The 22,577-nt window shown below is 34.8% G+C and overlaps 2 protein-coding genes across 2 annotated transcripts; both read left to right on the top strand.

Annotated features, from left to right (window-relative positions):
* Positions 1 to 819: 819 nt before the first annotated feature.
* Positions 820 to 3,614, top strand: LOC109182716 (TOM1-like protein 2). The gene is made up of 3 exons (XM_019332879.1): positions 820 to 1,541; positions 2,210 to 2,482; positions 2,964 to 3,614. The coding sequence occupies exons 1-3, from the start codon at positions 1,032 to 1,034 to the stop codon at positions 3,366 to 3,368; spliced, it is 1,188 nt and encodes a 395-aa protein (XP_019188424.1). The 5' UTR covers positions 820 to 1,031; the 3' UTR covers positions 3,369 to 3,614.
* A 3,655-nt stretch (positions 3,615 to 7,269) lies between these two features.
* Positions 7,270 to 20,246, top strand: LOC109182714 (structural maintenance of chromosomes protein 1). The gene is made up of 18 exons (XM_019332876.1): positions 7,270 to 7,949; positions 8,421 to 8,657; positions 9,148 to 9,381; positions 10,137 to 10,375; positions 11,698 to 11,964; positions 12,118 to 12,388; positions 12,584 to 12,708; positions 13,115 to 13,224; positions 13,326 to 13,433; positions 14,493 to 14,632; positions 15,382 to 15,471; positions 15,558 to 15,766; positions 16,677 to 16,846; positions 17,744 to 17,853; positions 17,991 to 18,361; positions 18,854 to 19,105; positions 19,628 to 19,855; positions 19,952 to 20,246. The coding sequence occupies exons 1-18, from the start codon at positions 7,512 to 7,514 to the stop codon at positions 19,998 to 20,000; spliced, it is 3,648 nt and encodes a 1,215-aa protein (XP_019188421.1). The 5' UTR covers positions 7,270 to 7,511; the 3' UTR covers positions 20,001 to 20,246.
* The last annotated feature ends 2,331 nt before the right edge of the window (positions 20,247 to 22,577 follow it).

The following is a 22,577-nucleotide window of genomic DNA, read 5'->3' as shown; positions in this document are numbered from 1 at the left end:
TTTGTAAAGAACGTAAAGTTACCTTGAGAGAAATGAGCGTTTTGAGAGCAAATATTCTTTCCTTATGGTACAGTAGGGGTGTTAGCGAACAGAACTTTCAGCAAACTACTCGTGTTCGTGTTCGGTAAGCGTTTGTTTATGTTCGTTTGTTAAGGTAAACGAACCATTAACAAACAAAAATTAGAGCTCGGTTAATAAACGAACAGAGCTTGAACAATTATATGCTCGTTTGCTAAGAGATCGTGAACAAGCTATTTTGTGTTCGTTTAATAATGTTCGTGAACAAACTCGTTTAGTGTTCGTTTAATAATGTTCGCGAACATGAACATAGATTATTTCTTGTTCACGAGCGAATTGTGATCATGAATTAAAGGTTCACGAACGTGCTCATGAACGTACACCAACATGTTCGTGAACGTGTTTGTTAACGTTACGAACACTGCACATTATAAACGTGTTCGCGAACGTTAACAAACACTAATGAATGCTTAACAAACGAACACAAACAGGATTTTCAAAAACTTAACAAACGAACACGAACACTCCAAAATTCTTAACAGCCCTATACAGGATGAAATTAATTCTAATTAATTCTTTTTAAAACAATTTTAAATTTAAAAAAAAAAAAAAAAAACAAACAAACAAACCTCATCTCCTTCAACTATGGGGTAAGTAGTTTAAAAAAATAATAATAATTAAATAAAATTGAACTTTTTAAATATTTAAATTTTTATTTTCGTGTAATTAGCTAATTTGACTTTTATTTTAAATTTAAAACATGCTATTAAAAAAAATCAGATACGTCGGTGGAAGGGTCGGAAGTCGGAAGGAGTACATTGTTTTGCCATTATGACCCAGAAAATGAAAAATAAATTCCATTGAATTTTCTTCTTCTCCATTTCCAGTGGAAGCAAGGGTTAATCCAACTCAAAAACTGCAACTGATTCTGGGAAGGAACTGCATCAACTGCTCTCTCACTTCATCGATACTGTACTCAGCTGAAACAGAAAAGGGTTCTCAATCATCTGAAAATGGATAAATTTGACAAGCTGAAACTGGCCTCATCGTCTCTGGGTGAGAGATTGAAAACCGGCGGCGCCCAAATGAGTCGGATGTTAAGCACGAAAGTGAAGGAAATGCTGCAAGCGCCGACGCCGGAGTCGAAGATGGTGGACGAAGCGACGTTAGAGACGATGGAGGAGCCGAATTGGGGGCTAAATCTCCGGATTTGCGCGATGATCAGCAGCGAGGAGTTTAACGGGACGGAGGTGGTGAAGGCCATCAAGAGGAAGTTGCAGCAGCAGGGGAAGAGCGCGGTGGTGACTCAGAGGCTGAGCCTGGATTTGCTGGAGACCTGCACCTCCAATTGCGACAAGGTCTTCTCCGAAGTGGCTTCTGAGAAGGTTCTGGAAGATATGATGCGGATGATTGATGATCCGAAGACCGACCATGGGAATCGGGTGCGAGCTATGCAGTTGATTAGGGCTTGGGGCGAGTCTGAAGACCTCAAGTACCTCCCAGTTTTCCGTCAAACTTATATGGTAAAACCCTCATTTAATCCTTTATTGTGCTTTCCTTTTTCCTCCATCTTAAGGTATATTCTATTGTATGTATTTTCTTGTTCATAGTTGCAATCTATGAAATTTGTCCTTGCATTAGAAACTAGAACGCTTGTATTGAGATACTTTGGGGGAAATTTTTTGAAATTCTTGGTCAAAACGTTAAGGCCAAGATTTAAAATTCAATAGATATGTTGTGAGGTATTCATGAGTTCCTTGAAAGAAAGAATGATGTTGGGGTTTAAATTAGGTGTTGTCCATAGATAATCACCAGTAATACAATGGAGCTTAGTGCTAAGGGAGGATGCAGAAGCAATATCCATTCCCCTTTTACTTGACTTTAGATCAAGTGAACTTAAATATGGAGTTTGAGTCTCCAATTAGTGTATTCTGTCCCATATATACCTGAGTTTAGATTTAGGTGATCTTGAGCATATAATATATAACCTAAATGTGCAGTCCAACTATTAGTCTAGGCTTTTAGTTGAAATGGAGCACATGTTTTAATTTGGGTCATGGGTTTGAATCTCTGTGTCACTCAATAAAAAGAGGCTATGATCCAAAGTAACCATTTATCAGCTTAGGCTTTTAGTTAAGATGGGGCATACCGTCAATTACCTTTACTCTAATTTTCTTCTTTGCTCATTTAGAACTTGAAGACAAGGATACCTCTAGAAGTGCAAGATGGGAACGCTTCCCCCATGCAGTACCCCTTGGAGTCATACATCAATCAACCGCCAGTATCACCACCGGAGAATTACCCTTTTCCTGAAGCAGGGTTGCAGAACCAAGAGCATGTAAGCTCCATTGATTATGGTGGTGGGTCTGTTGAAGAAAAGAGAGAATTTCTCATAATAGCACGCAACAATCTGGATATCTTTTCCAGCATACTGAACTCTGAAGTTGAACCAAAACCCATCAAGGTTAGACTACTACCTCCGAACCCATATCAATGGTATCTATTCAGTTATTTGGTAATACTCCTCTGCTAGTCTTGTTTCCCCCGAAAAGGCGAAAATTCTGCTTGCTTTCATTGTATTTTTTGGGGTGACGAAGGAAACCCATAGCCACTACCTGAGGGGGTGGACTAGGTAAACCCCGCCTTGTGACCCTAGCCAGCAAAAGATCAAAAGGAGGTAAACCAACCTAGGTTGCTCAAACCTAAAAGGTTGGGATTTGAACTCGTGACCTTGTGGTTACAAGTTTGTATCCTTTGCCATCTTGGCTAGGGTTACCCCCTGCTTTCATTGTTTTTGGTAACATATTCATTTACCAGTAGGCCTTGATATTTGTCTCATTGCCTAGTCTCTTGGATAGTTTTGATTGAGATCCTAGTGTGCTAAAGGAATTGGAATAGGGAACAAGAATGAACATTTGCTAAAAAGATCATTTGTGCTTTCTCAGGACGATTTGGCAGTAAGCATGTTGGAGAATTGCAAGCAGTCTCTTGCAGTTATTAGAAGGATCATAGAAATCACCTCTGATGATGAGGGGATGCTGTTTGAAGCTCTGAACCTTCACGATGAAATTCAGAAAGTCATTTCCAAATACGCAGAAATGGAAGCAGCCCTGGATTCAGGAGGCGAACCGCCTAAAACAAGTAATGTTGAAAGTGAAGCGACTAAGGATGCCTCGGGTTCCGGTGGTGATGTTGGAAGGGAAGTGCCTAGTGATGGTGATGTCAAAGAACCCCATATACAGTTGCCAGTCCAAGCTACAAGCACAGCCCATGGATTAGATTCCTCAGAAGAAACGAGGTCTGGCCATGAAGCTGATAAGCCAGATTTTCCCGAGAATAATAAGGTTTAATGGGGGTTAATTGCACTCTGATCCGGTTGTCTAATAGTTAGTTGTAGGTGCTAGCTTTAGAAAAACTAAAATAAGATTGAACAGTCTGCATCAAGTAGTTGTCAAATAATCATCACAATGGAAGTACTAGTAGTGTAAAATCTTCTTTTCCCTGGCATGAGTCTTATTATGGAGTTTGGATTCCCATATGTTATATGTATGTATTTATTTTTGTAATAAATCAAGCGGATTTCCATAGTTCTCTCATTGCTGATTTCAAAAGCCCAAACCTTTTTTCTTTAGGTATTTTACACGCATTATTAGCTTTTGACTTATCTTTTTTAGTAACTTGATTAGAGTTAATACTATTAGGACTTCACTTGGCTCTCACACTTGTTCAATTTCATTCTTAATTATGCAATTTTTACATAAAAAAGTCTTTTTGTCCAAACTAAAATAGCTCTTATTAGGACCATTTTCGTTAACAATTACATAGTTATGGATAAAATTGAGTAAGTTTTAAAGTCAAATGACTAAAGTGGTGAAATTCTAATAGTCGCGAGACTAAATCAAGTATTAACTCAACTTGATTATGAATTGACGCAGCGAAGATAGGTTTGTAAGACACATTGCGTCTATTACTAGTAACCTACTGTCTAATATTGCGTCTATTACTGGTAAGTTACTGTCTAATATCGCAAGTTACATGTTACGAGAGTATTAGCAAGAATTAAATCTATAATATCAGATATGAGAATTATACTTTACTCATTTGGACTAGTAGAAAATATATACTTTAATACAACATAAAATGAAAATTAGAATTTACGATTTACTTTTATGTTGGAAAACTAGGACCTTTGGGCTTTCACCACAATCAAGCTTCAAGCCTTACAAATCTCAGCTAGTCACCGGTCACTTGTGTATGTATTTCTCCAAATCTCACAAACTCACGAACTACCATAAACAAGGATTCCACCAATACAAAAACACTGAACGAGTAAGATTGAGTATGTGAGAGACAGAGTCGATATAGTTAGAGCATCCTGTTGGAAAAAATAGCTTAAAATGACATTTTAAGTGGTTATTTTGTGGTACAATTATCAGTAGGGTCCACTTCTGATTTGGGTCGGGTCAAAGTGGATTCGGGTTCTTCGTAGTGAGACCAAGAGATTGATATATTGTACGCTCAAAACGGATAATGGGTGAATGAGATATTGATTTTCAAAGTAGACCCATTTGAGTTGGAAAATGAAGGGAAAAAGTGAGCTTTTGTCCCACATTGGTTTGGGAAGAGGATTTGCCCCGCTATTTATACATGAGCTCTTTTTAAGCTTATTAAATTGTATAGCATATAAACTCTCTCTCGCGCGAAGGGGTGCAAATCAAATTCCAGAATGAGATCGAAAAGGCTTGGATCAAGCCTAATCTTGTGTGCGCTAAGTTAATGCCATTTTTCATTTTCCAATTCAGGCAGCTACGAAGTGAAACTTGGTTTCACTGTTTCGTGTGCCACCTTGGTGTCACCACGAAATGAAACAACAATTGTTTCACTTTCGTGTGCCACCGTGGCCACGAAATGAAACATGAAACAATTGCATTTGTTTCGTGTGCCAACTTTGGCCAAACCGAAAGTAGTGGTTTCGGCTTGATGGCCGAAGCTACTACTTAGGCCGAAAGTTCGACCTGAAGCTCCTGTTTGTGACTGTTGGGATTTAATTCAGCTGTTATGGGATTAATTCTTTGAATTAATTTCAATTTTAATTTTTGAATAAAACCCATGTTAATAGTTGCTGTTAGGAGTTGTAGGGATGCCCCTAAATGACATAATAAAAGCTATTCACTCTTCATTCCCTATATAAGAAGGAGTTGAACAGTAGCTTTTTTTTAACACACAAGAAAAATAATTTTTCCAGCATCAAAATACTTCTGCTTCTACTCCATTCTTGAAGCTGTGTGTTTGCCCGTGCTCTTGTTCGCCGGGTTCGTTTGTTTAGGTGCTCAAACGTCGAACTGTTGTACGTTTTATCCTGGGGAAACCTAGGTCACAACGCTCCTAGCACTTTTGGGAGGTGGCAAATAAGGTTTTAAGGAAAGAAAGGCACTCGCCTAACTCGTACAATTCTTTCTTCCTTCTCCTTCTTTCTTGTTTTGGATTATGCTTTTAAGCAAAAATCCGTTATCCCTCTTTTGATATATTAGTTGGATTGGACTTATAATCTGAGGATTATTAGTTTCAATTTTGGTTGATATATATTGGTATATCTTTTTCGTAGATATACATGTATATATAACCTTTGGATCCGTTTTATATATATTTGTGTGTATATATATATTTCGGATAAATATCCAATAATATTTTATATATTTGTGTGTGTATATATAAATATTATTTTTGGGATATTAATCGATTGTGGTTCATTATCACCAACACATCCATACTAGTACTAGTTTTTTGGTGATTTTTGTCATACCATGTACGAAAGAGAGTGAGGAAGAGAGAGAAAGCCAAGAAAAAAAAACAATGCATATTTACGCAGCACCAGCTAGAGGACTAGTAAAAAATAGTAAAAGTGCATTACAAGAAAGATAAAATTATACTATAAATTAGTTAAAATTGTATTATAAAAAAGATAAAAATGTACTATAAAATAGTTTAAAAGTACAGTATAAAAAATGAAAAAAATGCACTATATATAAAATAGGTAAAAGTATGTTGTACTATAAGAATAACAAAAGTGCATATTTTTTTTTTTGGTAGAACAAAAGTGCATAATATGGAAAGGATAAAAGATTAAAAGTGCATGATCTAAATGCTAAAAATGCACTATAAAATAGTTAAAATTGCTATGAAATAATGAAAAAAGTACATAGTGAGAAAGTGATAAAACTTGTATTGTCTTTATCCAACAATTAAATATTGATGATCTAACATAATTAGAAAGCAAAGTAATATTAAAAATCATAGGTTACCTAAAGTTCTAAATCAATTAAACTGATTAAAATTGAAAAAAAATTTATGAAGAGACAAAAATGCCCTTATTAAAAATAGAAAAAGTCATAAAAAAATTAAAAGTGTCCAAAAAACAATAGTCTGAAATATTAAATGACAAAAATGATAGTCTGAAACTAAATTTAGAATTGTCACAAAAAATAAAGAACTTTCATAAAAATTAACTCTTTACTTAATTAAATGATCTAATTGCAGTTTGGTGCGTAATTAAATATCCTATTTGACACTTATTTCTTTAGTTTTTTATTGAGTTAATTCCCAAAATCGTCCTCGACTATAGTGATTTTTCTCAATTTCGTCCTAAACGACTTTGGTGACCTAATATTGTCCTAGACTTTTGTGTTTCGCCTCAATTTAGTCCCAGACTTTTGTGTTTTTGCTCAATTTAGTCCCTCATTTGTTATTCTGTCCATTTGGTGTTAAATAAATAGACAATTCAGTAATTTTAATATGACATCTCTTTACTCATAGACATGTGAACTGCGAAATCCTTTTTTTTTACGAATTACTCCCAGAATTACTCCTAAAACTGCGAATATAAAATTTGATTTGCAGGTCCGGGAGTAATTTTGGGTGTAATTCGTACAAGAAAAAGGAATTTCGCACTTCACAAGTTGAAAGTAAAGAGAGATCAATATTGACATTACTGAATTATCCCTTAATTTAACACCAATTTGACGGAATAACAAATGGAGGACTAAATTGAGCGAAACACAAAAGTTTAGGATGATATTAGGTCACCATAGTCGTTTAGAACGAAATTGAGAAAAACCACTATAGTCGAGGACGATTTTGGGTATTAACTATTATAAGTATTTGGTATTTTACGATAGTACTCAAAAAAGGCGGGCTTGGCCTACACGGCGCTATCCTTAAAAAATAAAAATTGAGCACTACCATATAAGTCCGTATTTCCATCTCTGCGCTTCGAACTCGAAGATGGTAGCTAACTAGATACTTCCCTCACTGTCCTAAATTTTCTCCCATATACTTACCCGCCAAAACCTTTCTACATTTTCGAGTTTCGAGCCCTAATTTCCAACTTTACCAATCAATTTTCCACTCTCAATCTCCATTTCTCCTAAATAAACTTCTCAGTTCTCTGACAACACCTAGGGTTTGGTTTCTACGTTCAGTTCCCCGACCGCAAGATGCCGTCTCAACCCTCCCCCGGCAAAATCCACCGGTTGGAGCTTGAGAATTTCAAATCCTACAAGGGATTCCAAACAATTGGCCCATTTTACGACTTCACAGCCATCATTGGCCCCAATGGCGCCGGAAAGTCAAACCTCATGGACGCCATCAGCTTCGTCCTTGGCGTCCGCACTGGCCAACTCCGTGGCGCGCAGTTGAGAGATCTTATTTACGCATTTGATGATCGTGAGAAGGAGCAGAGGGGCAGGAAAGCTTTTGTTAGGATGGTCTATCAGTTGGCTAGTGGTACTGAAATTCAGTTTACCCGCACTATCACTAGTGCGGGTGGCAGCGAGTACCGGATTGATGGAAAGGTGGTCAACTGGGACGAATACAATGCCAAATTGAAGTCCCTTGATATTCTTGTTAAAGCACGGAACTTTCTTGTGTTTCAGGTTGTTTTGCGCATTACCAATCATGCCAATATCTTCTCTTTTGAAATTTTCTACTTATCACCCCTTTATTATTATCATTATTCATTTTTACTTGGAACTCATTATACACCTGTATTTCATTTTTGGTAATTGAGCTTTTTTTGCCTTCACCTTGGTCATGAAGTTGGAAGAGCAAAGGTACATAAGGATTGTGGTACTAGTTCCTGAGAGTATAATCCGGAGAGGGTTGTGAAATAACTGTATGGATGAGGAGTAAGGGTGAAAAACTTCGAATTTGTATGTTCAGATGGAAACAAAGAATAAATTAATTTTTTAAAGAAAATTAAAATTAAAATTTCCTTGAATTAGTGATCTAGAGATTTATTCTGCAGCCTAATATTAAAATCCAAGGTTTTCTTGCTTTTGGTTGAATGTAACAAGATGAGATTTCTGTAAATTTGTGTGTGCTTGATTAACTGTTATTTTATACAGGGTGATGTGGAGTCAATTGCATCTAAAAATCCTAGAGAGCTTACAGCTTTGCTTGAGCAAATATCTGGGTCTGAGGAATTCAAGAGAAGATATGAGGAATTAGAAGAGGAAAAAGCTAGAGCTGAAGAAAAGAAGGCACTTGCTTATCAGAGGAAGAAAACAGTAAATATGGAGCGAAAACAGAAGAAGGAACAGAAGGAAGAGGCAGAAAGACATCTTCGCTTACAAAAGGAGCTGGTATGGCTTCAGAGTTTTATTAACACCTTTTGCGTGCAGGCTTCTTGATCTTTTATCAGAGGAAGAAGCATCATAGTTGTGTTTTGCTACTGGTTATGCTGTTTGATTGCTAACTGCTTCTCCTAACATAAGTTTGAATGTTTGGTTAGTGTTTATAATGAGAGATTTAACAAATTATTTTGGCATCAATTCATCAAATACAACGTATTTTGCTATCTATGAAAAATATGCTAACATTTTGGTGGTTATTTACGGAAGAATTTTTAATTTTTGCTCATGGCTACTTTTTTTTTTGAAGGGGAAGCTAATTACTTTGTTATTACCCTAGAATAGTAGAGTTAGTTACTAGTCAACTTTTCATGGACTCAAAAGTGTCTAATCTGCAAAACATGAAGGTCGGGCCTATACATGTGTAGTCCTGTTCTCTGCCTTAATGTCCCCTTTGTGTTTGCCCCATGCTGTTAATCTCTGCCATTCCTCTCTTTTGCAGAAAAAATTGAAGCAAGAGCACTTTCTGTGGCAATTATTCAATATAGAAAATGATATTACAGAGGCAACTACAGACCTCGAAGCTGAAGAAAGAAGACGAAGGGAAATTGTTGATGAACTGGAAAAGTATGAAAATGAAGCAAGAGAAAAGAAGAAAGAACTAAGTGGATACATGAGAGAAGTTGCATTGTATGAGAGGAAGATTGCAGACAAAAAGAATAAACTTGACAAGAGTGTATGATTACCTAATCTTCCTTTTCTCTTTTCTGCATTTTGATATATATGCTCTTGTACTTGAAACTTGATTTAAATCTTTGCTCTGCATATCTAATTTGAGGCCATACCTCTGTAGTGTATGCACACTCCAGTCTCCACTCTTCAATTATTAAATCAAGTGAAGGGTGAATGCCTAATGCTTTTGTGAAGTCTTGCACTAGTACTTTAATACATGGATGTGAATTATTTTAAATTTCTGCTATTTGGAACTTTTTAGAATTTTGTTAGATGATGCATCGACCTCACTAAGGGTGTGTTTGGTTCAAACATTGGAATCGGAATGGTAATGGGAATCAAATACTTGGTAATGCTAATGGGTTTAAGTAGGAGGACTCTCTTTGTTTGGTAGTAAATAGGAATTGGAATCAAAATAAATAAATATATAATTAATTAAAATAAAAATAAATAAATATATTAAAAAAATATAATACATATATATATATACACATAGTTCAAAAGTAGAGGAGTAAAAGCCTAAAAGGGTAATGAGTTTTGTAATTACTAAAGGATTTGAATCCAATAGTTGGATAACAAAAATAGGCAAACAAACTTGGTAATGGGTATCAAAACCCATAGTGGGTGCAACTTTTAAGTTGTTATTTTTGCATGGCATGTTTTAAAATATTTTTTAATCGCCAGGTTTCTGTGTTATCAATCTTGTGGTAAAATAATGAAGTATAACACTAATAATTCTTTGAACTTTTATTTGTATAGCAACCAGAAGTTGTAAAAAAGAAGGAAGAAGCATCTCGCATTAATTCTAAAATTAAAAGCACCAGTAAAGAGCTAGAAAAGAGACAGGGAGAAAAGAAAAAGCATGCTGCCGAGGTTCAGAAACTTGAGAGAGACCTTCTAGATATCACTGAGCAACTGAATGAATTGCGTAAAAAAAGTCATGATGCAGGTGGGAAACTTCAATTGGCTGACAGTCAGCTGGAGACATATCATCAAATGTGAGTCCTGCTTTTTTTGCTATATTATCATGCATGTATCAACATTTTTTTAGTCAGAATGCATGATGCCATAATGTGAAAAATGCCGTTTCAAAATGTATCTTTTGCTTACAAGGATAATATCTAGTTAAAGATGCATTATGGGAATCTGTCATCTGGTTAGAATTTCAACTGGACCAGAATTGGAAAAGATTTTAAGGAATGCACCTTTCCATCAAATTCTACAGTGGTGTTAATTAAATATGATAAAAGGCTTTGTTGTCAAGAGGCACAACTATATCAGTGTTTTAATAAGGGACTGGTAGTTTACACTTATTCTCTACTAAATTTCTAATTTCAAAATTTTCTTCTACTGATCTGAAGGCATTTATTTATTCCCCAAAGAGTAAGTTCAATGCTCTATTAAAAGACATCACTAGACTTGTATAACTGTAGTTTTTAAAATAAAGCTCATCTAATTTAACTCATAAGATGTTTACTAGATAAGTGTCGCTTTGACGGTTTTCATTTCATTTATGACTTCTAGAAAATGGGTTAGTATCAGAAAGATTGAGGTTAGCCTAGAAGCCGCCACCCCACCCCTCCCCCTCTCCCCCCCACACACAAGAAAGATGCACTTCAAGTGATATTTTCAAGTTTTGGTATCATGTTTTGAAATTGTTTTTTTTTTTTTTTTTGTTTTTTTTTTTGTTTTTTTTTTTGTTTTTGTTTTTTTGTTTTGGTGAGACGTTTTGAAATTGTATTGTTTAAATAAAAATCATTAAAATTAGAATATTAATGATTTTGAATTCCCTCTTATTTCCAATTCACATGCTTTATGTATTGTATTTCTACTGCTTTTGACTGTGGAATGGAGTTCGAAATCCAAAAAGTAGTGCTTTTGCTTTACTGCCTTTACACGCCACTCATTAAATGGAGTCATGTTAAAATTTTGTTCTGTTTTATTTATATTCATTTATTGTATTGTCCATCTTTATTTTCAATCCTCTTACCTCTTGTTTCATCTGAAAGAATCTAATATTGTGATTATGACCATCCTTGTTTTAAATTTGAAAATAATCAAAATATACCTTTGTCATATCTAGCCACAATTGTTGGTTTTTGTTTCTGTGAAAAGTTTAATTTTGAAACTTGTAGAAGTTACCATTCTGCATATAATGATGTAACTTTATAAATCCCTTTAGAGTCTTATTTATTTATTTATTTATTTTTGGTTAGGTATAATGAGTGCATCACATATAGCAGATCTCGTATTAGGATATAAAAAACCTGGGATTTTTTTTTTATATTTTATTTTAGTTTTATTTTTTATTTTTTTGCAGCAAGGAGGAAGCTGGCATGAAAACTGCAAAACTAAGGGATGAAAAGGACATCTTAGATAGGAAACAAAATGCTGATATTGAGGCTCAAAAGAATTTGGTAGAAAATCTTCAACAGTTGGAAAATCGGAAGCAAGAGCTGGAGTCTCAGGAGAAACAAATGCGAAGTAGATTGAAAAAAATGATTGAGGAAGTCAAACAACACAAAGAAGAACTAACACTAGCAATTAAGGAACAGCGTGAGATGAGAGATAAACATGCAGATTCCAGGTCACTCATCTCAATTTTCCAACAGTTATTTTCTACGGATAGTGCAATGGCTCTAGCTGCTTATTGATTTCATAATCTCTGTACATAAAAAAATGACTTGTTTACTATATATGCTCCTTATTTGTAAAATGTGATCTTTCTTTTTTGGTGAAGACGCAAATATGAAATGTTGAAGGCGAAAATTGATGATGTAGAAAATCAACTACGTGAGCTGAAGGCTGACCGACATGAAAGTGAGAGAGATACGAAAATTTCTCAAGCAGTTCATACTTTGAAGCATCTCTTTCCTGGTGTTCGTGGTCGCATGATTGATCTCTGTAAGCCTATACAAACGAGGTACAATCTTGCTTTAACTGTTGCTATGGGCAGATTTATGGATGCTATAGTTGTTGAAGATGAACACACAGGCAAAGAATGTATCAAGGTATGAGCAGTAACCATATTTTCCTAGCAATCCTTTGCATGAATGCTTTGTGCCTGGACTCACATGATGTAAATCATCTAGAATAACTTCATTTACAAGGAAGGTGGTACATGTTACTGTTGAGTAACTGTATTATGTAAATGATTAATTCTGTTAAATTTACGGACTTACGGTAGTCTACTTGCCTGCCTACAGTATTTAAAGGATCAAAAGCTTCCTCCCCAGACATTTATTCCGCTTCAATCTGTACGTGTAAAACCAGTAATGGAGAGGCTACGTGCATTAAATGGAACTGCTAAACTGGTGTTTGATGTAATCCAGTATCCTCTTGCTCTACAATTCTTTTTATATGCTAGGATTTATCCCTTTATATACATTCTTCTTGTTTCTGTGTTTAAACCATCCAGTTACTTCTGCCTTTGCTTTGTTATTTGACTATCCATCATACTCAAGATCTCTTAGTCTCGGTGAATTTGGTAAAGTCATGCTCTTTTTATTGAGTTATGGCAATAGTATAAAAATTTGTGCATGATGTCCTGACCAAGTTCTTTAGTTTTATTACATGAGACAGGTAGGAGTCTCTATAATCTATATGTAGATTGTAGGATTCTCTATATCTTTTTTGTTTGATTCATTGTAAAACATGCATCTGTTCTATCCTTTCCTATAAAATATAAAATCAAAATCCAAACAGATGCTTTGAGGTTATGTGCTTAACAGTACCAGATTTGATCCAACATTGGAGAGGGCAATAGTATTTGCCGTTGGTAATACCTTAGTTTGTGATACGCTTGATGAGGCCAAGCGTCTTAGCTGGAGTGGAGATAGACATAAGGGTAAAATCTTAAATGCATTTTTTTTTTTTTTTTGGGTAAGGAGCCTTTTATTCCTACTACCATAAATCCATTTATACTAATATCTTGCATTGTGCTTGTAGTTGTGACTATTGATGGGATTTTGTTGACAAAATCGGGTACAATGACGGGTGGTACAAGCTCTAGTATTGAAGTACGCTCTCATAAATGGGATGACAAAAAAGTTGATGGTATGTGCAATGGAGTTAGGGGTGTCAAAGTGGGTTGAGGCCCGCGGCTGGCCCTAACCCGCCCCACCGTGGGGCGGGTTAGGGTTGAAATTTTTTGGCCCGCGAGGAAGTGGGCCTCACGGGCCTGGCTAGTATTTAATAAAATTGATTTTTTTTAATAGAAATGTTATAACTCATTATTACATTCAAATATTTTTAAAATATTCATATTATACATTATTGTTCATTGTATTGTGTATAATATAAATATAAGGGATAAGGGTCAAATAGACCCTTGAACTATAGGCAAAAGTGCAATTAGGCCTTCAACTTTACAAAAGTGTAATTAGACCCTTCAACTTGTTATTTTGAGTCAAATAAACCCAATTACAGATTATTCACCTGCAATAACCGGTCAACAATTTCCGGTAAGAATTCCGGGGAAAAATTCGGCCGGCGACAAAAAAATAAAATAAAATTGACCGGCGCCTTCTCCAGTGAGAAGGCGCCCAGTCCGGTCGCCTTCTCCGAGGCGCCGGTCAATTTTTTTTGGTCGCCAGCCGGATTATTTCGGCAGAATTCTTACCGGAAATGTCGCCGGAAATTTTTGACCGGTTATTGCAGGTGAATAATCTGTAATTGGGCTTATTTGACTCAAAATCTCAAGTTGAAGGGTCTAATTGCACTTTTGCCTATAGTTCAAGGGTCTATTTGACCCTTATCCCTAAATATAAATTAATACTTTTGTATAAAAAGAGTTAGTACAAATTTATGATTATAATTAAAGCATCATTATCCATCAAATTATAGTACGTATAAATTAAAACTTATATGAATTTTCCTATTTATATATTAAAATATAGTATGTAATATAATATAAGTATTTTTATTTAAATTCTAAGTTTGCCTGTGGGATGGCCCGTGACGCCTGCCAACCCGCATGGGGCGGGTTAGGGTTCGTGAGTTTGCCTGCCAAATTTCTAGCCCGCCGCTGGGCGGGCCGGCCCGCATTGACACCCCTAAATGGAGTGTATCTAAATACTTCTGCTTTTGTTGCAAAATGTTTAATTTTGGTCTCAGGACTGAAGAAGAAAAAGGAAGCACTTGAATCGCAGTTGGAGGATCTTGGTTCAATTAGAGAGATGAATCTCAAGGAGTCAGAACTATCTGGCAAAATCACGGGGCTTGAAAGGAAAATTCACTATACAGAAATTGAACAGGTTAATGGAGTAAATTGCGCCACATTTCTAATTTCCATGAATCTTCTCTTACTACTATGCATTTGGTGAAGAGAAATGTGCTGCTAGATATTGGTTTAAATTGTAAATTAACTGATTAACATTGCCAAGTGCTTCTAATTCATCACACTTTGACCAGCCTAGTATTAAATGCTCCATTTGTCCCACTTTGTTGTATTTAGTGCTTTAGGTTGATTGGTCTAAAAAGTTTTAATACTCTTAAGCTCAACTTTTGAAATTAAAAATTAGATATTATGAACTATACATTATGCATCACTTATTTTAAGAATCACAATTCAGAGTTTTAAAGAAATATGTTTTAAAAAATTGGTCAAAATTAGATTATGTTGACTCTTGAGAAATGAAACTAGGCAATCTTTTTGGAATACAGGAGTAATAGATAAAGTTTAGGGTTGTTGGTTAGCTTCCTTGCTGTCACCAATTTTATTTAGTTTGTAGTCCATGTTGGTATTTAGTTCAAACTTCAAACTTCAAATGTAGAATTGAATTTAATATAGCTTAGACAAGTGAATCGGTTCTTTTATTAGTATGTTGGACTTTTTTGTTGGATGAGAGATTGAAGATCACAGGTTTCACTCTGGATGCTTTCAGTCCTCAAATCTGTTGATGATTAAATCAGGGATAACTCTTCATATATGGTTAATCTCTTCCTAGAATTTTTTTTCCCTACTTGTTATGACTATATTAGTTATTTACATATTTTTTTGCAGAAAAGTATTGCTGATAAACTTACAAACTTGAATCGTGAAAGGGAAACCATTGAAAATGAGATTGATCGCATGAAGCCTGAACTTAAAAAGGTCTGTAGTGCTCTTTCTTCCTCTCTTTAGGAGCATGATCATGTGGCAGCTATTATACTATACAACTCACTCTTGGTTTTCTGCAGTTGGAAAATGCCATCAGTGAAAGGAGTAAAGAGATCCTGTCTCGAGAGAAGAGGATCAATGACATTGTTGATCGCATCTATAAGAGATTCAGTGAGTCTGTTGGGGTGAAAAATATTCGTGAGTATGAAGAAAACCAGCTCAAAGCTGTAGAGCAGATGGCTGAAGAAAGGCTTAGCCTGCACAATCAGCAATCAAAGATTAAATATCAGTATGTTTTTTTGCCTGAGTTTATATGTTATGGTGATGCTAGCCTTATCTTCTATTTGTGATCATCCTTGATGATTTAGTTGAATTCTGTACTTCCTGATTAGTTCCACAAGTAAAATATCAGAGAGGAGAGGAGATTGCTGCTATAAGCAATCCAGGAAGCTTTTATGACCTCTGCCATAAGGATCGGTTTACATACTTAATTGGTGTACACATTACAATATAACCATAAAACACATCTCTCCTTCACCAAAGCAAAGGCTCCGGTTCATTGATTGATTTTATATTTTTATGGATATGCTCAACCTTGCATAGTGTCTTAGCGTTCTGCTCATCTATTTTTTCTACATGTTCTATGTACTTTTGGGTTGTACCCTGCATTGGTGTAGACTATTAAACATTATATTATAACCATAAAACTTGGCATAACTACTCACAAATTGGCAGAATTATTCTGTTGACTTAGTTCATCAGTCCATCTATGTAATTGAGGTTCAAACTGGGATAGTCAAGAGTGTAATCATTGTTCCCTGAGACATGGAATAATAGAATAATAGATCCCCACACAACTTGTTTGTGGCCATTGATTTGTTGCACTGCTGATCATCCATGCATGAGAAGTTCGAATATGTGCAGCAATGTTGAGTGTAAACTAAGTTTTAACTTCACATTAAGGATTATTTTAGTGGTCATGTTAATTATTTAAGAGGTATAACTTTGCTTAATGATTAAGTGTTTAACCAGTTGTATTGCAGTTTGTCCTCTCTCTCTCTCTCTCTCTTCATGCATAATCTGTGGGGATGGGGGATAGTTTGAACCTATCATCTTAAGAACACTTGGAGAGTTTGCAGCTTTGACATACTGATTTGTTACTGTAATGCAATACATATTAATAATATATCAATTCCCAGATTGGAGTATGAGCAGAAGCGGGACATGGATTCAAGGATTACCAAATTGGGGGCAACACTTATCAAGTTAAAGAATGATTTGTCAGAGGTTGAGGAGAGTGAGAAGGAACTGAAATCAACAATAGAAACGGCAAGTAAGGAAATTAAGCATTTCAAAGAAGAAGTAACAGGTATGTAAATCAACTTTAGAATTATTTTCACTTTTGGTCCCATGACTAATAGGTCACTTCTACATTTGATCCTCAAGTATTACTTTTGTCACATTTGGTAGAAACCAGTCAGAATTCATCACATTTCTAGTTCAGAACCATAACAGCTTCAACACTTTGACACTTTTGGGGAGAAACTATATGGTTTTGAATTGGAAACATGATGTAAATATGTAATCGGGTTTTCTACTAGAGGTTTGGTTGGAAAGACCAAATGTGGGTTATGTGGCAAAAATAATGCTTGGGGATCAAGTTGATGGCAACATGCGATAAAAAATGGAAACAATTCATGAACTTATTTATGTTGCTCTGAATAAGGTTCTTCTAGTTATTTCTTAGGCTTTGGCTATTGAGATCTTACGTATATGCATGTAAAAACAATTGACATTGAAGATATATAATGTACACAAATGCAAGCAGGTGTGCTTTAGTATGACTAAAAATTGGAGATTGATGCTAAAAATACTCCCTACAGATTATTCACTGTCACTTTAGCTATTTTCTTAGTTAATTTGACCAAATTTCACTTTTATGTTTTGATATTGGTAAATTCAGGTTTTGAAAACTAACATAATTATATTATGATACTACAAAAGTACTATTTGTCTATTTGACTCGGCTCAAAAGTTAAAAATCTAAAAGTCCAACATAAATGGTACATGAGTGAAATTCCTCCTTACTAAATACTCCATACCGGCAGTTTTCTAGAATGACAAAATGATTGAGGAGCATAGATTCAAGCAATGGATGTAAAAAGTTTTTATTCTATTTATACTTTTTTTTTTTCCTGAACTGTTATAATAATTGTAATTCAATAATCTTAATCATCAAAGGATTTATAAGTCCTTTTTTGTGTAGCGTGGAAATCCAAATCAGAAGATTGTGAAAAGGAAATACAGGAATGGCAGAAAGAGATATCCGCTGCAACAACAACCATTGGCAAAGTTAATCGTACAATAAAATCAGAGGTTGGTGTTATTAGTGACTGTCTTGCAAATTTTCATGCATAAACTAACAGATGCATTGAAGATTCAACAATCATAAAGCTACAGATGGAAAAGGGGTAAAAAGATAATACTAATACATTCTTCCTGGGGGTTTACAGGAGGCACAGATAGAACAGTTGAATTCAAGGAAGCAAGAGATATTGGAGAAGTGTGAATTAGAGCATATTAGCATTCCGACTATCTCTGATCCAATGGATACAGATGAGACAACTCCTGGTCCTGTTTTTGATTTCAGTGGACTCAGTAGAGCAAATAAGGAGAAAAAGAATAGAGGGAAACTCGAAGAAGAATTTTCTCAGAAAATATCTACACTGATGTCAGATATTGAAAGAACTGCTCCGAATCTGAAGGCCCTTGATCAATATGAGGCTCTGCGGCAGAAAGAAGATGCTGTTACTAAGGAATTTGAAGAGGCAAAGAATGAAGAGAAGAAGGTAACTGATGAGTACAACAGAGTGAAGGAGACAAGGTATGATTCATCTCCAATTCTCCACTGTTCTTCGAAATGTTTTCATACATTTTACATTAAAATTTGCTACTTTATTAACTTCTCATCAACTTTGCTGTCCCATCTTGGTGCAGAATAGTAAATGGGCTGTAGAGTTGCCCATCTCTGGGGGTGGAATATGAAAATATCTGTGTAGTTTTGTATGGTATGAAGGTGGTCTAATTGGGAATCCTTAATGAGGCTGGGGCCTCCCACTTCACAGAAAAGTAATCTGTTTCAACTCTTTCAATTAGAAAGAGAGTACTTGGCTCCCATCTTTCTAGCAGGGTGTCAATGTGTCACCTAGGCGGATGAAATTGGGATTGTCTTATTTCAATGCTAAAATTGTGTGCATGCTTAAAAAAATTGTGATTATTTTCCAATAGTGTGTGTTTGGTATCATCTGTTGTCCTATTTCTGTATTTCAATCTGTTTGAATATTGTAAATATTGAGTCTTTGACTCTCATTGTCAGGTATGAATTGTTTATGAAGGCTTTCAATCATATATCTGGCAATATAGACAAAATTTACAAACAACTCACAAAGAGCAGCACACACCCCCTTGGTGGCACAGCATATCTCAACTTGGATAATGAAGATGAACCATACTTACATGGCATTAAGTACACTGCAATGCCACCAACAAAGCGTTATCGTGAAATGGAACATCTATCTGGTGGAGAGAAAACTGTAGCTGCACTTGCATTGCTCTTTGCTATCCACAGGTATGCTTCTCCTGACATGGAGTTCCTTGTGTCGTTAAAAAATGACCTACTCTGTGTGAAATGTTGGGGTTCTATCTTTTTTACAAGCCAATCTGAGTATTCATCGGTTTATTTTAATAATTTATATATATATATATATATATATATATATATATATATATATATATATATATAGGCCATTGTTCAGGTGAGTCCACCCCTTCCCATTAGTCCGTGTGGACAGATCTGGGCCATTGAATGCTTGAAATGACTTAGATTTTGCCAACTGTGCACTTCACTTGCACAGTTTGCGATGCACAGCTGGCAAAATCTAAGCCATTGATCTCAAGCATTCAATGGCCCAGATCTGTCCACACGGACTCATGAGGGGTGGACTCATTTGATCATGAGTCTATATATATATATATATATATATATATATATATACCTTGTTTGAAATTATTTCACATCCAAGTTGCAATGGGAGTTATCTACATGTTGTCTAAACTGTAGTTCGATGTGTTTCTGGTGTGGAATTTTCAGTTTTAGGCCTTCACCATTCTTCATATTGGATGAAGTGGATGCTGCATTGGATAATTTAAATGTTGCCAAGGTTGCGGGATTTATTAGATCAAAATCATGTGAGGGAGCCCGGCTTAATGTGGACACCGATGAAGGGTGTGGGTTTCAAAGTATTGTGATATCTCTCAAGGATAGCTTTTATGACAAAGCTGAAGCTCTGGTCGGTGTGTATAGAGATTCTGATAGAAGGTGAGGTTCTCTCTCGCGATTCTCTACTAGTTTCATTTCATTCTTTAACAAAATATACATACATGCTCAGTGATCTCTATTTTTCCTTCGCCCCAGTTGCTCAAGGACGCTGACATTCGATTTGACCAAGTACCGTGAATCATGACCAGTTCTGACTGCTGTAACTCGAAATTTCAACGTCAGAGCCATGCTTGGTATGGTGTATATACTACAAGGAGAAGTAGGAATAGAGGTCAGTAGTAGTAGTAATAGTAATATCTGAACGTGCTAAATTTAATGTCAGTAGTGTACCAAATTAAGTACTTGTTTATTGTGTTTGGGCGTGATACTAAATATTTGGTTCATCTCAGAAGGATATTGTATTATTAATATATAATGGGAGGATTTGGATTAAAATGCATGTTGGTTCTCGGAATGTATAAGTATATAGTAATTCGATTGTACTGCACAATTTTAATGTTCAAATTTTTTGTTTTTGTTTTTGTTTTGTTTTTTTTTTTTTGAAAGCTACGGACTCTATTATATTATGGTATCTGTTCATTGTTCAAAAAGCTATTATTTCAGTGACAATGTCAAATAGTGCTTGTTAACAGTAAGGCTAAAATTTTGATAATTTTAGTCTCTACTCTTTTTTTTTTTTTTTTTTTTTTTTTTAGATTTTTTAATTTTTTTGCTTTTGTGAAATTAATTAATCAAATATGAAGTTTCTTCCGAAAAAGTTGGGAGTTGGTATAATTGGTCTTGCAAAGATTATCTTAGTTGAAAGGTTAAGAGTACTAACTGGGCTTGCAAAGATTATATTAGTTGAATGTTAAGAGTTCAATTTTATTTTTTTTAATGAATAATATTTTTAAATACTGAACTAATTAAAATTACAAAATATATTTTGAAAAATTTAGGGGGAAGGAGATTGACCCATTAGTTATACGAGTTGGCTATTCAAGCTAGGGATAGTTATCCCATGGACTTGGGTTCACCTTGCAAGGTGGATCTAGGTTCAAAACAACGTAATTTGCGCGTGTGAAAATAATGGTATCATTAGTGGCACACCGTTTTTGTAGTCAACTCAACGAGTGAATATTCAGTTCTGTAATTGTGAATATAGAGTTCTTTATTGTGAATATAGAGTTCTTTAATTGTGAATACAGAGTTATGAAATTGTGAATATGGAGTTATGGAATTGTGAATATTGATGAGTTATGTAATTTTGTATATTGGGTTCTAAAATTGTGAATATAGACTTCTGCAATTGTGAATATTGAGTTATGTAATTTTGTATACTAAGATCTAGTTATGTAATTTTGTATATTGATATCTAAAATTGTGAATGTTCAGTTCTAAAATTGTGAGTATAGAGTTAAAAATTGTGAATATAGAGGAACGAATTTTGAAGACAAAAGGCATATTAACGACAAGAAAGGAAGCAATTTTTTTTTAAAGCTTCCTTGACTGTCATAGGTAGCCACAACTTAACTTAACCACGAGGCGTTTCCATTGTCCCATCAATACAGGCATTCCCAACTTAACCACGAGGCACCACGGTTCAAGCCATTTCCATTGTCCCATCAATAACGGTTCATCAACCGTTCCAGATTTGAATAGACATTTTTAGGCAGAAGATATATAGACATGGCAAAAATTGGCAACTTGTGTCGCACATTTAATGAGAATCTCCTTACCCACCCGGGATATGAATTTGTGACGCCAAGAAGTGATATGATCTTTTATTTTCTGTTCTTTCTTAATTATTATTACTCTTATTAATTTGTTAGGGTCATATAAATATTTATATTTGTTATTTCTTACAATTCTAAATCTAACCAAACAATAAAATCAATATTCTTAATAATTTGTTTTTACCAACTAAACAATAAAATTTATCGTTTTAGTAATTACTTTTCCATGAATTTATATTTAAATTTCATTTCTTCTAAAATATTTTCACAAAGCAAACGAGTCCTAAGATTTTGAAGTACATATATAATATAATAACACTATTTTTTCTTTAACATGCAGTAACACTCATCATCGGGAGTGATGTCATGTCAGCTTGCCGGCTTGTCCCTACTTATGTGTACTTGCTTTCAAAATCAACAAAGATAGATTCGTCCCTGTCCTCATTCATTAAAATATGAGAAATATTTCGTCCACAAACAATAATAAACAAACAGTATTTTCACGTGAACCCCAAATTTTTGTTTACTATATCCAAACTTTTAAAATTTGGATGAAAAAGAAAAATTAAAATTATCCTACATGTACTTTATCACTCTCAAATCTTATTCTTACCATTTTACTTTCGGACACATTTTTTTTGTTTTTCATACAAGTTCTAATAAAAGTGTTAATGTTAAAATTTTATGTATTGAAGAAAAACTAAGAGTAGAGAATAAAAATACAATAGTATTTTTAATAAGGAAAAAATTACATGTATTCTCATTTTCTATTCTCAATTTTTATTCTCACACACAAAATTTTGACGTAAACACTTGTATTGGGATACACGTGAAAAAAGTAGTCTATCATGTGCCACATTAGGGGTGTAAATGAGCCGAGCCGAGCTCGAGCTCGATCGAGCTAAAGAACTGATGCTTGAGCTCGAGCTCGGTAATTTTCGAGCAGCTCGATTGTTCGAGCTCGAGTTCGTGCTTGATCTTGAACTTTTTAATTGTTATTTTTATATATTATAATTATATAATATTATATCATATATTATAAATAT

Source organism: Ipomoea nil, unplaced genomic scaffold, assembly GCF_001879475.1.
Source record: "Ipomoea nil cultivar Tokyo-kokei standard unplaced genomic scaffold, Asagao_1.1 scaffold1074, whole genome shotgun sequence".
NCBI classification, from domain to species: domain Eukaryota; kingdom Viridiplantae; phylum Streptophyta; class Magnoliopsida; order Solanales; family Convolvulaceae; genus Ipomoea; species Ipomoea nil.
Note: the sequence above shows the minus strand (reverse complement) of the source record. Positions and strands in the feature narration are given on the sequence as shown.

Coding starts and splice junctions, on each gene's coding strand:
- LOC109182716 (XM_019332879.1), top strand. CDS start 1,032: ATGGATAAATTTGACAAGCTGAAACTGGCCTCATCGTCTCTGGGTGAG. Junction 1,542..2,209: donor TTTTCCGTCAAACTTATATG/GTAAAACCCTCA, acceptor TTGCTCATTTAG/AACTTGAAGACAAGGATACC. Junction 2,483..2,963: donor TTGAACCAAAACCCATCAAG/GTTAGACTACTA, acceptor GTGCTTTCTCAG/GACGATTTGGCAGTAAGCAT.
- LOC109182714 (XM_019332876.1), top strand. CDS start 7,512: ATGCCGTCTCAACCCTCCCCCGGCAAAATCCACCGGTTGGAGCTTGAG. Junction 13,434..14,492: donor GGATGACAAAAAAGTTGATG/GTATGTGCAATG, acceptor TTTTGGTCTCAG/GACTGAAGAAGAAAAAGGAA. Junction 15,767..16,676: donor CAATCAAAGATTAAATATCA/GTATGTTTTTTT, acceptor ATCAATTCCCAG/ATTGGAGTATGAGCAGAAGC.